General features: G+C 30.2%; 2 protein-coding genes and 1 non-coding gene across 4 annotated transcripts; 2 read left to right on the top strand and 1 right to left on the bottom strand.

Moving 5' to 3' along the window:
* Nucleotides 1–4,964: 4,964 nt before the first annotated feature.
* TRNAK-UUU lies at nucleotides 4,965–5,037 on the bottom strand. Its single transcript has one exon. It is a non-coding gene; the product is annotated as a tRNA-Lys (tRNA).
* A 2,038-nt stretch (nucleotides 5,038–7,075) lies between these two features.
* LOC112501097 (pectinesterase inhibitor 7-like) lies at nucleotides 7,076–11,053 on the top strand. Of its 2 annotated transcripts, XM_025104756.1 has the most exons (3): nucleotides 7,092–7,201; nucleotides 10,172–10,231; nucleotides 10,340–11,053. In XM_025104756.1, exons 2-3 carry the CDS (start codon nucleotides 10,224–10,226, stop codon nucleotides 10,977–10,979), a joined length of 648 nt encoding a protein of 215 aa, XP_024960524.1. In that variant the 5' UTR covers nucleotides 7,092–7,201; nucleotides 10,172–10,223; the 3' UTR covers nucleotides 10,980–11,053. The 2 variants fall into 2 exon arrangements, 1 of the variants encoding a protein (XP_024960524.1); XR_003067415.1 differs by lacking the exons at nucleotides 10,172–10,231; nucleotides 10,340–11,053 and adding an exon at nucleotides 7,313–7,510 and having other exon boundaries at nucleotides 7,076–7,201.
* A 3,845-nt stretch (nucleotides 11,054–14,898) lies between these two features.
* LOC112501120 (pectinesterase inhibitor 4-like) lies at nucleotides 14,899–15,480 on the top strand. Its single transcript, XM_025104781.1, has one exon. It carries the CDS (start codon nucleotides 14,899–14,901, stop codon nucleotides 15,466–15,468), a length of 570 nt encoding a protein of 189 aa, XP_024960549.1. The 3' UTR covers nucleotides 15,469–15,480.
* Nucleotides 15,481–16,458: the final 978 nt, after the last annotated feature.

Raw genomic sequence — 16,458 nt, 5'->3', positions numbered from 1 at the left:
CTTAAATGTATAATACTTTGTGTATTAAAAATTGTTTTTAAGACTTTTAATAAATCTGATTTATAAAGTAGTATAGATATACTGAGGGAGTGAGGGGGTGTTTAAGACACCATTAAGCCAATATAGTCACAACTCTCCCAGAATGCAAAATTAACATATCTTCTCAAACATATTTCTAAACAATATTACATAGAAATCGTACGAAATCTCGTGAAATGCCAACTAACCGATCTCGAGGATTTCAAATGAAATCATATGTTTATGAGATGATTACTTGTAGGACAAGGCTCAATAAAAGGAGTAAAAACAGAAACATTGATGCATGTGGATGAAGCTTGCAAAAATGTGGAAATTATCCGGCGGCTGTTGATGTAAAAAGTAAGCAACAACACAACAATGGTGGTCGATACCGTACACAAGATGATTTCTTGTAATAATATTCTCCAATTTTTGTTTTCAAAACCATATATATATATAATTACAATAAATCATCTCTAAGCAACTTCAACTTCATTAATTAATAATTGACAAATATATATATATATATATATATAAAATTCGCTTTTCAAACATCATATTCTTAGGAACCAGAACCTCTTCCTCCCATGTGATTTTGTCAACTTTTTCTCTATTAATTCCTATAAAAAAATTATTGGCTCAAGTTGACATTATATCATATTTCTTTTACAAATAAAGTATGTTCGATTTCTGTATCATCAAAAATCACCGATTAATGGCGGGAATTAATTATGTATCAAAAAGTATAACTATATATATATATAGGGGCATGTTCAAATGAAAACCATGTCATTCTAAAAAACCGTGTAAACCAAAATCAACCAATAGGAAAATTCCATTTTTTTAATTAAATTTAATCAATAAGGTCACTTTGGTCATTTTCATTATTTTTTTCATAAATAAGAAAATTATTAAGGAATATTAAATAAGGAAATTTAATAATGGAAATTATATAAATGGAATGATTTAAAGATTTTAATATTTTATAATATTAAAAATTGATTTGTTTTTTTTTATTCAATGAAGCTGGAAACATTCATGAAAATTTTATCTTGTTATGTAATGAATGAATGATTTRAGGTTCATTGTATCAAAAATTACCGGTTATGAACCTGTTTCATATGAAAAGGTTTTAAAATGAAAAAGTTTCATATTACCATAGCATAATATATTAATGTTCATATGAAAAGGTTTCATTACGAAGAAACGGTTGCATATTATATTAAATGCATAATGAAAATGTTTCATAATGATGAAGCATGTTCATAATGAAAAGGTTCATATGGGGCAAATTTCATGAAACTGTTTCATAATGAAAAAGTTCATAATGATGAAGCATGTTCATGATCTAATACTCTAGGCATATTGTCCAAATTAATACTCTAGGCATATTGTCCAAATTAATACTCTAGGCATATTATCCACTTTAATGAAAAGGTTTCATGAAATTGTTTCATAATGAAAAGGTTCATAATGATGAATCATGTTCATATGAGTGGAATAAGGAAAATGAACTATTGATGCAACGGTTTCATCAAACGTTTCAAAACAGTTGAAAAATCGAAACAATATAATCTCTCTATTTCCTAATGAAAATATTGTAATGAATAGTTTCATAAACAAAGTTCAAAAAACAATGGTGATGAAACTGTTTCAATGTGAAAATGTTTCATTGTAAAATGGTTTATTTGTTCCGTCTATGCATATTATACGTGTTAATGAAATAGGTGCTTTGTGATTAAAGTTTCATGGTTATTCTTGTTGCTTTGTGATTGAATGTACATCTAGGTTCATGGTGATCCATGTTGCTTTRTGATTGAAGTTGATCCGTTTAGTTGGTAGGATGAAAAAGAAACAGGTACGTAATGTATTGTGTTCTTTTATGAAATAAATATATGATGAAACGGGTGCATGTTATATTTTGTTCTTTATGGAATTAATGTTAATGTGAAAAWGTTTCATTATAAAATGGTTCATTGATGTTATATTAATGTTAGTTTTTGTTTATAGAATTAATGTTATATTGATGTTAACTTTTGTTTATGGAATTAATGTTATATTGATGTTAACTTTTGTTTACCAATTTGCCCTTATCATTGAAATAAAATAATTTTTTAATATTCTTTATTTTTTAATTTTCTAAAATAAAGTAAACTAATCTTAGCCATTGATCAAGAAAATGGACGGATGAGATTGGTTTACATGGTTTATACAAATGGGGCAAGTTTTTATTTGAACGCTCCTCTCTCTCTCTCTCTCTCTACATATATATATATATATATTATGCTTAATCAAATGAGAACTGTTTTGTTTATAGTAAAGAGAGATCTAATCTCAACTACAAAATCAAAGATTAAATTATGAATTTAATAATTTTGGTAATTTTAACTTAAAATATTGATTAAGGGAATTTTAGGGATTTATAAATTTCCCCTCTCATCTCTCTCTGACGAATCTTATTCGGTGAACCTTACTCCGATAAACCTTATGTGAACACAAGATACATACTGTGATACTCAGATATACATACAAGATGTACAATGTGACATCATTTGTAAAGCAATGAAAATAACTAAAATGCACATTATAATACATTTCCTAAAACAAAGAAAAAATATATTGTGATGTATGTGAACATGTGAATGTTATCATTATGATACACTTTGATTCACAAACGTTTTTAAAATAAGATGTATATTAGGTAATTGATATATTAGGTAACTAATTTTAATTAAATATTTAAAAAATTTAATTAAATATTTTGATTAGTTATTTAGTTGTCAAAAATAGAATAACTATATTATCCTTTTAGTTTATTTTAAGAAATATATTTAAATATCTCAAACGAGTAGTTCACATTGAATCTTACGTTTATCACAAACTAAATTAGTTTTTTAATAAGCCCATATATATATATATATATGTGTGTGTGTGTGTATGAATGAAGTCAGAGATGGAAGTAAAAAACTAAGTATGATGAGAAAAAAAGGTTAACTAAAAGTTCATATTTGAATTATTTAAAAAATTCATTTAAATATATAGTTATGAATCCATATGAATAATCTTTTATGTCAGTTCATGTACACATCTTTAAATAAAATTTTCCCGTAGTTTTTTAGTAATTCATATATAAATCTTAACGTAACTTTTGTTTCTTACATTCTCATGATATATATATATATATATATATATATATAATATAATATAAAATATAAAAGAAAAGATGATTTGTGTTTGAAGAAATTAATTAATCTTGAAAATTGATGGTAATGTAAGTTAAATAAAAAGGTGAATAATAAGTTATGGTGGTTGTTAATTTAACAAGTTAAAATCTTGAGATTTTATATTTACTTCATCGTATCTAATTACAACCTTCAAACGTTAACATCATCTTTTTTTTTCAATTTTACTAATTTCACTTAAACTTTGACCAAATAAATTCGCAAAAATCACTACATATTACTCAAATGTTATTTAAAGTTTTATTTTGAGTACCAGTGTTTTGTGCCCATAAACGTTGTTTACATGTTTTGTTAGTCATCTTTTTTATTAATCCAGATATCCAATTCGTTATGTGAGCCGACCAATCACAAGACGATCAGCTGTTTTGCGGGTAGCCTGAAGTCACCGTATTTAAATCTCTATAACCACAAGAGAATTTTTATTCCTTCGTATGCATAAAAAATTATTTAAATGTTTAATTAATCTCATTGGGTAACCTTTCTGTACATACGTGGTAGCTAGGTGGATCCTAACATTTTGGAGATCCTAGCAAAAACTTGAATTTAACCCTATATTTTTTTAGTTATATTATTTATTAGGTTTTTTATTATTAAATTCAAAATTAAATTCTTTTAGTTTTGAATATACATCGAAGTAAAAAATAATTACAAAAAATTAAATGGATATTTATATCGTACTATTAATGCTCATAAATATGTTACAAAAATCCGACCAACTCAATCAATCCAACACGAAATAACTCAATCTGAAGCAATCGGATGTCTAATCGAGTTGTAAAATTTTCAAACTGTAAAAATAAGGTTGAAATTGGTTATTATATATTATTTGAACTCAACACAACTCGATATCCTTGTATATCTTGGATTTAATATGATTGTTGAGTGTCTTTTAATATATAGGTTAGACAATTACACTGTCACGTACACTCTTCATATACACAGATTTTCAATCTATTGTTTATCTATATATAACTCATTTGTATATATGTTCAGTAACTGTGAACATATACATGTAAATTGGAAAATTAGTTAAATGTGATATACATAAGATTTAAGAAATATGAATATGTTGTATCAAATGGTTGATGATGAAAAATAAATTATGAATAGAAAAATAACATATTCAAGGTTAGAATAATGTTTTAATGTATCAAAGTATCAACTCGACCAACTCCTACGGTTTGAGTTACGTTAGGTTAAAATTTTTCAAACCGCAAACATTAAGTTGGGTTGTTTAAATGTCTCTAACCCAATCAACTCAACTCATGAATTCCCTACATCTATTAACTTTTGAGAGGTAGTTGATAGCAAAGGAATTTTAAGAAGTTTTTAACACGATTAAGAAAAATTAGGAAACATTCTAAAAATTATTAAATAATAAATAAAGTTAATAGAAAAAAATCATGAAAAATAAAATTAAACAAAATAAACGAAAGCATTTAATAATTATTTAATGTAAAAAAATTACAATTTACTTGTAATCTTGAGTTTTAATTAACATGTATTAATAAACAGTACTTTATACATAAAAATGGTTTTTAAGAATTTTTGTCAAATATTTTATAATATAGTATAAATATATATATGTATGTAAAAATTCCAATTGCTACTCACGTAAAGGGTCATAGCAGATTTTAAATGGTTTTAACCATAAAAAATAAAAGAGGTCGCAATGCATATTTGAACCATAAAAAATAAAAATATCGCCATCCGTGGGACTCGAACCCACGACCACGTGGTTAAAAGCCACGCGCTCTACCAACTGAGCTAGAACGGCTACGCATACAATTTTCTCTTATTATATATATATATATAATATTTCTGGAAATTTATGTTTTTTATGATAAATAAACTTTTTAATTACTTTCTATAGAAACAGTATTACAAGTATTGAATTATTACTCCAAATTCTTTTTCTGCAAAACAGTAGGAAAATATATTCAAAACAAATAACATCATTAAACCAATTGATATTTTGAGGTGCAGTAGACTAAAACGAGTCCAAAAGGAAAATTAAACGACTAATTTGGGGCCTTAATTTTTTATTTATACACAACAATTTATACGTTGCGTATATATGAATTATCAGGGCTAGTTAATGAGTTATATTTGATACGTTTATAACCTAACCAATAATTCTTAAAGTATATGTAGATATAAGACCGAAGGTCTATCTATACAAAAGGTTTACTAGCTGACTGCTTCCCAGCAAAAATCACTACCTTCACTTATTTGATCAGATAACGTTTATAGACATAAAAATAGATTAATGGTAATTGTTTATCATGTAACAAGAGTCACCACACTCACTTACCTAATAAGTGCTTTGATAAACGATCCCTTAATCTTCATAATTAAAGTCCCCTATGGTCTCATGAAATGTTATGGGATTTCATCGATTACCTTTGTATGTTAATTTTTCATAATAAGGTTCTTATTTCATTTTAAACATGTTACTTTATTAGCTCGATATTCTTAAAAACTAGTAGCTTATATACTATGGTCAAGTGTTTGCGGTGTGATATAATGTTCAAAACTACAAACCCGACTCGAATAAGTGATTTGAGTTATTTTCCAACTTGTAAATATCTCGAAACTGTAAAATAATGCATCGTAAAATAGGTGTAGTTTATGTGCTTTGTATCTAAATATGATGTTTAGAAAATGACAATGCAAACTCCTATAGTCCATATCTATGTGTTGTTGCATGGACTACTCCGTATTTAGATCGAATAAATAAGTCTCAATAACTTTTACGTGTTAATTGTACTACATATAATGTTATTTTATAATAAGTGAAAATGCAATATAAGTTATGTTATGTCTTATTTATATGTCAAATTTTTTTTATAATTATATAATTATTTAAAAAAATAATAGTAATATTTATATTAATAAGTATTTATTTATTTTTAAATAAAAATAAAAAAACCCTAAGCGTATATGAATGAAATGTTTATTAATAATAAATATAATATAAATGATATAAAAAATATATACATTTATTAATAATTCATAATAATTAAAATATAATATAAATAAATATGAGAGAAAAACGAAAAAAAAAAAAGAATTAGTAAATAATTTATATTAATTAAAATCATATATAAATGAAAAACAAAAGATAAAAAAAAAACAAATGATTATATAAGAACTAGAAGGATACTCGCAAAATGAAACGAGATATATCTGGTTTTTAATGTTTCGTTTTATTTTTTTGGTTTATGTCGATATTATAATATGAATTTATGTAATTTTGAGCAAACAATAATGTTTAAAAAAAATATGAATTTGAAGATATCATAAAAATTTTAAAAATATATAAAAGTTCTAATTTTTTTGTGTAATTTCTTTAATTCAATTTTTTTATTATAATTTAATTTAGATTTAACAACGAAATAATTTGTTTTTGGTTTGATAATATAATTTTTATAAAGATAATAACTAAGTATTATATTACTATATTAGAATTTATTATGTATTTGATTTTATTTATTTACAGTTAGTTACACGAATTCAAATATAAAGCTTGATAATTATATTTATGCAAAATTCACTTTCAATTTTGAATTTAAAATAATATATATTAATAAATAGTATTTCATGTATAAAATATGTTTTTAATTTTTTTTATCAAAATACTTTATAATATAGTATCGATTAGAGGTGTCATTGTTAATACTAAAGATACCATTAACCTTCGGCTTAAATTGATTCAATAATAGATCGACAAATTAATTGGTCTGTTTTGCTACAAAATTAGAACACCCAAAACACCCTATTTTATATTTGTTTAGTTTTTTTAATGTAAAATTGAATTAAGATTTGAAATGCAACTCCCAAGACGCCCTAGCGTCGGAGAGAACTGCCGGTAACCGGCGGCGACTGGGAATCGACGTTCGATTTCTCCTACAGATTGATCGTCCATAACAATTATCTCTGTTAGTTTTTTGTTCTTTTCTCGACATAGTTTTTCATTCCCGTCTTAAACCCTAATTATATACAATCGTAGCCGATGAAAATCCACTCACTCCAAAATCCTCTTGATTCAGGTGTATATGCGTGCTCTTCTTCTGTTAGTCAGCGATGTAGTAGAAATTGTAGATTTGCACCTTCTATTTGTCGTACTCTCTTTCATCATGTATTTATCGATAATATAATAGTTTTGAATTCTGGATTTACATTGACTTTCGCTATGTTGTTGATCAAAGCAAGTATTTTGGCAGTCATGGAAGTAGAATTTGTTGTTTTGCTATTCCCCTTGATGGTGGAACCATCCTCCTTCATATTGAAGGATTTAATAGTATGTAATTAGACTTTTTAGTCGCTTTTTTTGGTTGATGCAATCTTACCAAGAGTACAACGCATTCTTAAGATCTTACACTGACTACTACGCCAAACCCAAGCCATTGTATGAAACTGGATTCGTTGATAAGGCCTTGGATATCTCTAAAAATGTGTGCATATAAAATAATGCATATCGCTTTCAAAAACAGAACCCTGCTACAGTGTATGGCTGATGGGTATTTCAGTTTTTTACTTCAGACCTCCATATTGTTGGCCTGTTGGGAGGAGCTCTTCACATGCTACTTACACCATCAAAGAAGAAACCTCTTGAAAAATTGGTCGTTCCATCTAGTTCTTTGCCCCTCTTTTCTGTCATAATTGGATATTTATTCTCCTGTCAACACTTGACAATCTAATGTTTGTTGATGTGTGTGAACTTGTCTGAAAATTTTGAGGCTACATTGTCCATGGGAACTATTACATCATGATCTTTAGGATTTCTTAGGGCTGCTTGATGGTCAACAGTATTTATTCTCCATGAAATGCATCGCCAAAGTGATCTTGTAAAGCCTCGGTTTCTGCTGGTGAATTTGGAACCATCCTAATGTTTCAGAAAGTTAGCTGCATTATCGGGTCTGTATGTGTTCTTGACTTTCACTTGATTATCCCGAAAAATGTTTGCCTATCTTCAATATAGTGTTTTTATGCTATATTTCTCACTTTAATTGGTTCCTGTGAGTTTTGTTAATGGTCTAAACCGCTCTCTGCTACTTCTAGAAAAACTTCCATGAAACAGACATAAGGTACTATTAAGGGGGTTCTCATTTTGTCCATGAAGGGGCTTTAGGTTATACATTATATATCCTTGTGTAAAGGTCTTATTTAGGTTAAAGTTTTGACGATGGACCAAACAAGCCCCCAATATTCATGACGAGCTCATTTCAAGTGTGTAGTGTCTTCATTAGTTGTTGCTGGTTGTAAATAGCCAACTGTTTAATTAGATTTTGCGACTTATATGGACGTCTGCAGACCCTAGTTTCAGATTTGAAAATTTCCTCTTGACAATCATGAATTTATTACACTTTCTGCAATCAATGCCCTTCCACTGTTATCATATTGATCACTTTAGCCTCGTATTTGTAATTTACAAATTAGTGATTGTCATTGCACCTTATGAATTGCTGACTTGTACATTTGATCTTTGGCTCAAATTTTTGGTTGTTTATTGAAAGAATAAGTTCTGAGATTGCTCTTTGTGTAATTGGTTTATGTACTGCCTAAAAGAGTACTATTTGGTGGATTCAAACTCTTGAGATTGCTCTTTTTGTTTCCACTTTTTGCTTGTATTTATATGGAACTTGAAATTGTGCTAAAGAACCTATTCACCTTCTAGGTTGTGCAACATTTTCCATTTTGTGCTTTAGAGTTCCTTTGATAATTTTTTTTGAAGTATATAATATTTATATACGGCAAAAGCAACAAATACACTCACACACCCTCCTCACCTTTGGTAAGGTTTGAACCCCTGACCTCCTATGAGACCAAAGACTACGATACCGCTAGACCAAAGGCCCTTTGGTTCCTTTGATAATTTTCTAATATTCTTGCTACATATTTTTGATGTTCTTGTTGGTTGAATTGCCACAATAATAAGAAAAAACCCTATAATTTGTATGAACAAGAGAAGGAAATTTTAAATGGTTGTCTTTATTCGAAGGATATATGCTTAAATGTGAAATACCGATATCTTTAATTTCATGCCAAATTATCTCTGTGGTAGGTCCTAAAAAGTGAAAATTGTGCACCTTTGTCCACCATATGTTAGTGGTTAAGGAAGAGAACTTTAATCTTGCATACATTTCTCACTCTGGCTGGTTGTTCTTTTGGATAGGAACAGCCTATTAGAAGTAGCTTCAGTAAAGAAAACACCAAGGACTTGAGTTAGTAGGACTCTCCTAGGATTTTAAATGAACTATTCAAATAATTCATCCAAAAATCTTAGAAAAAAGTAGTAGTGTTGAAATAGCTGCCGACATGATTAAGCAATTGGTTTAATGTGCAATTGAGACAGTTACAGAGTTGGAGTCAGGGGGGTGGGGTCTAGGAAGGCATGAAGATTGCAACATATCAACTTGCTAGGCAACTGTTAATTATGAAGTTATTTATGTGTCGGTAGATAGTCTTGAAATCCGAGTCAAAGCAACGAAAGGAGGCTGGTGGTGTCGTATTCCCTCAATTGAACTCAAAACTGAGTTATGTTGACGTAATTTATACGGTACAATCTCTCCATACATCCATCTTGTAATCTTTTCTTTAAGGTTATAACTTGGTGATAGGTGGCCTGCCCCTCTTCTCTTATTCTAAATCCTACTGTCTGCAATAACAAAAGTCGAAGATGTGACTGTGAGAGTACTGTCAGCTTGAATAGGTTTGAAGTTTTAAGAAATGATATTGAAAAGGGTTAAAAAATTCATCTTGATGGGTTGGAAAGGTGATTTTAGTTTTATTATCTTTTAGTTTTAAGAAGATTCTAGTTTTCCCATTTGTTTCTTGCTGTTTGTCTTTATTAGCTTTTAGTTATTGCTACTGTTATTTCTTTCCTTGAATATTTAAATTTAATGCAGAGATAGATGAACCACAGAATGACAGAGGAAGAGGAAGAGGAAGGGGAATCACATGATAAGGTATTTTATCATCTCTTCTTGTCTTTACCAATGATTTTTGACAACTAGTTCACATGTAGGACAGTAGTACCCTTTTTTAACTTTATGCCCTTTTCATTTCTCTTATAGTTATAGCAAACACAACTCAAGAAACCACACCCACCCACAAGCAAAAATGCAACCTTTCACTTGTTCACTTCTATCTCTTTTATTTTTAGCCATCTTTAACTTCACTCTCATCTCTGCAACTTCAAGACTCCTAATGGAAGCCAATTCCAGCCAAATAGATTTCATCAAGGCCTCATGTGAAACCACAAGATATGCCGATTTGTGCTTCAAAACCCTGTCCCCATTTGCCAACACCATCCAAACGAGCCCTATGGAACTGGCCAATGTGGCCCTGATCGTGAGCTTGAAGAGTGCAAAATCTGCCTCAAAAGCTGTGAAAGGACTGTCGAAAGGGGAAGGGTTGAGTATGCGAGATGGGCAGGCGGTGGCGGACTGTCTGGAAGACATGAGTGATTCAGTGGATGAGATGCAGAAATCAATGGTGGCAATGAGGGAGTTGGATGGTCCAGATTTTAAGGAGAAAATGGGGGATGTGAAGACTTGGGTGAGTGCAGCCTTGACAGATGAAGATACATGCATGGATGGATTTGAAGAAAATGGTGATGCCAAGATGAAGGAAACCATCAGAGGGTATATACTAAATGTTGCAGAATTAACCAGCAATGCTTTGGCTCTCATTAGTAATATTTATTCCACTTGAATGCTTATTTCCCAAAAAGCCAGACTCATGGCTTTCTTGTAATATATTTACATATATAATATATTTGGCTTCTTATCTAGGTTAAAAGTGAAGTCTTGGCTAAGATAGCAAAACAAGTCCGAGTATATTTTGCGAAAGATGTTGGTTCGAGCTTCTTGGAACCATCACGAGCCACTCTAAACTTCCTGTAAGGAACAGTTTTGCTCAGTTCAAATATATGTACCAATGACTGACCGTCTCTTATTGGGTAAGAGACACTTACCTGGTAAGAGGTAAGGTTGTTTACCATACACTTTAACCGACAAATGATGCTGATTGAGATACTGACTTCGTTAGTGAGGAAGGGAAGACTCCTTTGGTCATCATTTACCCAGACCACACTCATATACGTGCTTCTGTAATCATAATTGGACGCCAAAAAGGAAGTATAGGTTACTACTAATGCACCAACGTTTAATTGATCTTGAAGTAGGGTTCTAATGATGCTAAAATTGGACAAAAACATGTAAATACGACACTTTGAACCACAAGGGTGGTGCCTGATTGGTTTGAGCTTGGCTTCAAATGTCAAAGGTATCAGGAGGTTTCATGTTCAAATCCAAGGAGGAATAAAAATCCCCTTGTGGCCACAAGGTTCAAATGCGGTGACTCCGGGCTATCTGCAAAGCAGGTGGTCGTCCTGGGATTAGTCGGCTCGCATAGCGGGTTGGATATCCAGATTAAAAAAAAAACGACACTTTGGATATTGAAGAGGGACAAGTTACTCTTTGAAGAAGAAAGGGGTTATTAGCCTTTATGGTGTGGGGTTGTAGGACATCTCAGTGATTAATGCTGCCAGTTTCTGTTTCTTTTCTTATGATAAAAACCAATTTGAATTTAATCCGAATTTTGAAATTTCCAAGTTAAATACCCTGATATAACATCCTTTTGAATTTTGAACTGAAACTGATTAAATAAAAATGTGAAGTTACGGTTGAAATTGTAATATAACTTGATTAAGCATCGGGTCGCTTCTAGTTGGCTTGGATTATTTCAGGTTGGATTATTCGTGTTGATCAGGTTTTTATGCACATCTATTGTAGAGGTGTATGCAGCCTATTTGCAACCCTGAGTTGCTTAAAAAGATTGAACTAGTTCCATCCAAATGTTTCGGTACATAATTGGCAATGTTAGCAATTGGAGGGGTCTGACCTAGCTGCACATGGCTAAGTCGTATGGAATTGTGTCGGACTTACTGTTTACGATACAAGTTTTGTCACCTAACCGTTGTAGTATGTGCAACCTCGAACATCTTGACTAACGACTCTTTTTGGGAACCTGGTGATCTTAGCGTGCAACCTCAAGTCGGTGCCTTAGGTCGCCATACACGCATCCAATTCAACCAATAAGGGGGCTAATATAGCGTTGTTCATTGGCCCATTAGAAACCAAAAACTCGTCTTGTTGATTTCACGATTGTTTAATCCGGTAAATATCGTTATAAATCTCATTTAACCAATAAGACTAATATTTTTCTTAATCTTTAAAATTATCAAATAAAAACCGATTATTTTAACATAAAAAGATAAAATTTGGTAGGAGGCGTTAATTGTGATAGGGTGTGTGTTCATTCCATTGGAAGCGGCATTTGTCAAGCAGGAATTCACGAGAGAGTCACGTGACACAAGTGTGGATGAGATGGAGGCTTTTGACTTTTTTGTGATATCATGTCCATCCACGTTACTCTGCTTCATAGGCTCCGTAGTTCCCACATGCACCCTATCACTCCCCTTCTTAATGCCTGCCTCTAATTCATACACGCCCGCATGCCAAACTCAAGAAATCTTTTAAGCAATTCTTTATAATTCAAATTCAAAGGTTATATGTTTATCTTTTTAATAGTTTTATTAAAAGACAACATTCGAATTATTAAGAGATAATTTTTTTTTTGTCAAAAAAAAAATCTGTCTCTTAATGGTTTTAAAACCTTTTGAATGGTTTTTTATCATGGATTTCTCTTAACCATTAAGAGCCCTAATTTCATTATACACAATTACTAAACAATTATATTTTATTTTGCACTATATCATGAGAGTCTCTTAATCATTATGACTACTTAATCATTTTGCACAAAACCATTCAATAATTGCCAAACAATCCCTTATTCATAATCCAATTACTTCTAATTAAATCATCTCCAACATCTTATTTATAATTTCTTTAAAATAAATAATTCAAAAATAAATTACCTTTAATTCCAACAGATTTTTTAGTTTAAAGATTTCATCATTAATTATATTATTTACAAGTTTTATAATTTTATAATTTCAATTCACTTTTTTTAAAATGATATTAATTCAACTCTTATTTATTTAATATTTAATTCTTAAAATATTATTCATATAATAGGTGTTGTGAACATGGAAATAAGAGAACATATAAATAGTTTTAATAATTGATTTAAAATAATATGATTAAAATTCAAAAAAAATTATCTACTTATATTGTCATAAAATATATGAAAAGAACCATAAGGGTGATGCTTGATTGGTTTGAGTTTGGGTCCAAAGGTAAAAGGTATCTGGAAGTCTCAGGTTCAAATCCAATGAGTAATAAAATCCCATTGTAACCATGGAGGTTTAAATGCGGTGACTCCGGGCTATCTGCAAAACAAGTGATCGTCCTGGAATTAGTCGGCTCGCATAACAGGTTGGATATCCAGGTTAATAAAAAATATATGAAAAGATTATTATGTATTAAAAATTTGGTATTATATTATTGTCTTTTTTAACTGATGGCAAACGACATTTGGATAGGATTTGCAACAAGAGAAGAGTGTCATTTCATCAACATGTTATGATTTGATTTATTTTAAGTTTGGTGATTGAACTGAATTAAAACAGATTGGACTAATAAATTATTCAAGCCTTAAAAAAACCCAATGAACTTTCATATTTTGAACGATTGGATCCTGAACATTTTTTTGAACGAGTAACTCCTTACGCTTGTAAAACAAAAGCAATATATCATTTCTGAATGGATGTATCTATATTAGTAACAAATTACAATAATGCAATAACAAATAATTGAACAATATTTTCATTATATGTTATTTATTTTTCAGATGCAAATGACAATAACATGAACCAACCACAAAGGGTTATGACGTAGTGGTTGAGGTCACGAGGATATGGTGAAATATCTCATCTGTCCAGGATTCGGTTCCAGACATACACAACAATTATGGTCACTGAATTTATCAGAACTGATTTCCCTTATTTTGACTAGAAGAACACTCACGCAATGCAGCGATACACATCTTGATTTTGATGTTCTATTTAATTATTTATCTCTGTCGATGTTATAATACGATTTTATGTGTTTTTAAGAAAGCAATAATGATTTTATTTTTGAATAAAATATAAATTTAAAGATATCATAAAAAACTGAAAAAAAAATATATCAATGTTAATATCAAATCAACTATTTAAAAAAAATTCATTTTTTATGTAATTTCTTTAATTTATTTTTTTTATTATAATTTAATTTAACTTTAATAACGAAATAACTTATTTTTGGTTTAATAATAAAACATTTTATAAAGATAATAATTAAGTATTCTGTTAGAACTCAATGATTATCCTAATTATATTTTAGATTTTTTATATATTTAAAATGAGAAGTGTATCATGTGTTTGATTATATTTATCTGCAGTTAGTTACACTAATTCAGATATGGAGTTTTAATAAATTGTACTTACGCACAATCTACTTGCAATCTTGAGTTTTAAGTAATATACATAAATAAATAGTAGTTTACGTATAAAAAGTGGTTTTAAGAGTTACATGTATGTTTTTGAAGAGACTCCTTGAAGACTTCCCTCCTATAAATCCTTGAGCAATTTCTTGGCTCCTTCCACCACCTCAAACAGTCTTCAAATATGGAACCCAAATTCCTCATAATATTATTTCTTGCAACAATTGTTTTAGCCCAAGCTTCATCTTCTTCCCAAAACACTTACTCTACATTCATCAAAACCTCATGCAACGCCGCCACTTACCCCACCGTCTGCCGGAAAACCCTCCTCCCTTACGCCGCCGCCGTCAAGACCAGCCCACTTAGACTTGTCAACGTCGCCCTCTCCACCACCCTCAAATCCGCCAACGCCACCCTCGCCACCGTCTCTCAGTTTGCCAAAACCAAACGAATCACCAAATGGGAGTCTGCAGTTCTCAAAGACTGTATCGAAAATCTTAAAGACTCCATGGCTGAAATCAAAAGCTCCCTCAAGGCGATCTCAGGTCTTCCTAAGTCAACCGACAAGAGTTTCGTGATCTCCAATGCTCAGACGTGGACCAGTGCCGCCATCACCGACGAGAATACGTGTCTTGACGGATTTTCCGATCGGAAAGTCAGTCCGGCGATCAAGAAGAAGTTAAGGAACAGCATTGTGAGTCTTGCAAGGGTTAGCAGCAATGCTTTGTATCTCATCAACCATCTCGCGGTTTGATTAAAATCTTTAATTTAAAAACCCTAATGAGTTTTGCTTAATTTCTCTCCTTTTTGATTTGATAATCAATAAGATTTCTAGATTGGTTTACGTCTGCAATAAATCAATGTTTGTAAAATACGTGATTTATAAAGCTTAATTTATGATCATATATAACTTCATTTTTTAAAATATGATATTTTCAGATATCGTCTGTAAATTAATATATATTGAATGCAGAATGCACATATCAGATTCAGATTATTGGATTAGGATATCTCTCTCTTTCTCTCTTATATATAGATAGATATAAACATGGGAACATGTGAGACCAGTTTGTTTTCATGAGACCTGTAAGATTATTTTTTTACACTTGAAACCTCATAGCAAAACACTGAAGTTAACTTTCACAGTGTTTTTGTTGTGAATGCTCGGCTTTTTTTACCTTCACAAACGAAACTTTAAGGTTGAAGTTATTACCCATGAGACAATTTTTTTTTAGGGAAAAGTACAATAAAAACCAATAGACTTTCTTGTTTGGAATGATTAAGTCCTTATACTTTTTTTTGGAACAAATAAGTCTTTGGACATTCCAAAACATGTTAAATAAGTCATTGGACAATTTTTTGGAGCAAATAAGTCCTTGGACAATCCAAAATATGTTAAATAAGTCCTTGGACAATTTTTGGAACAAATAAGTCATTGGACATTCCAAAAAATGTTAAATAACTTCTTGGACAATTTTTGAAACAAATAAGTACTTGAACAATCCAAAACATGTTAAATAACTTATTGAACTTTTATAAAACATGTTTGATACATTCTTATGACTTGTACAACTAGTTAAAGTGGTAAAATAGTGAAAAAAAATCCGAAAAAAAAACCCACTGAACATTCATATTTTGAACGATTAAGCCCCTAAATATTTTTTGAACCAAAAAGTATTTAGATCTATAAAATTAAACAAATATAACAAAAAAGTACTTACATTTACAAAAAAATAATTACATT

This window comes from Cynara cardunculus (genome assembly GCF_001531365.2).
Source record: "Cynara cardunculus var. scolymus isolate 2C chromosome LG 1, CcrdV1, whole genome shotgun sequence".
Taxonomy (NCBI): Eukaryota; Viridiplantae; Streptophyta; class Magnoliopsida; order Asterales; family Asteraceae; genus Cynara; species Cynara cardunculus.
Note: the sequence above shows the minus strand (reverse complement) of the source record. Positions and strands in the feature narration are given on the sequence as shown.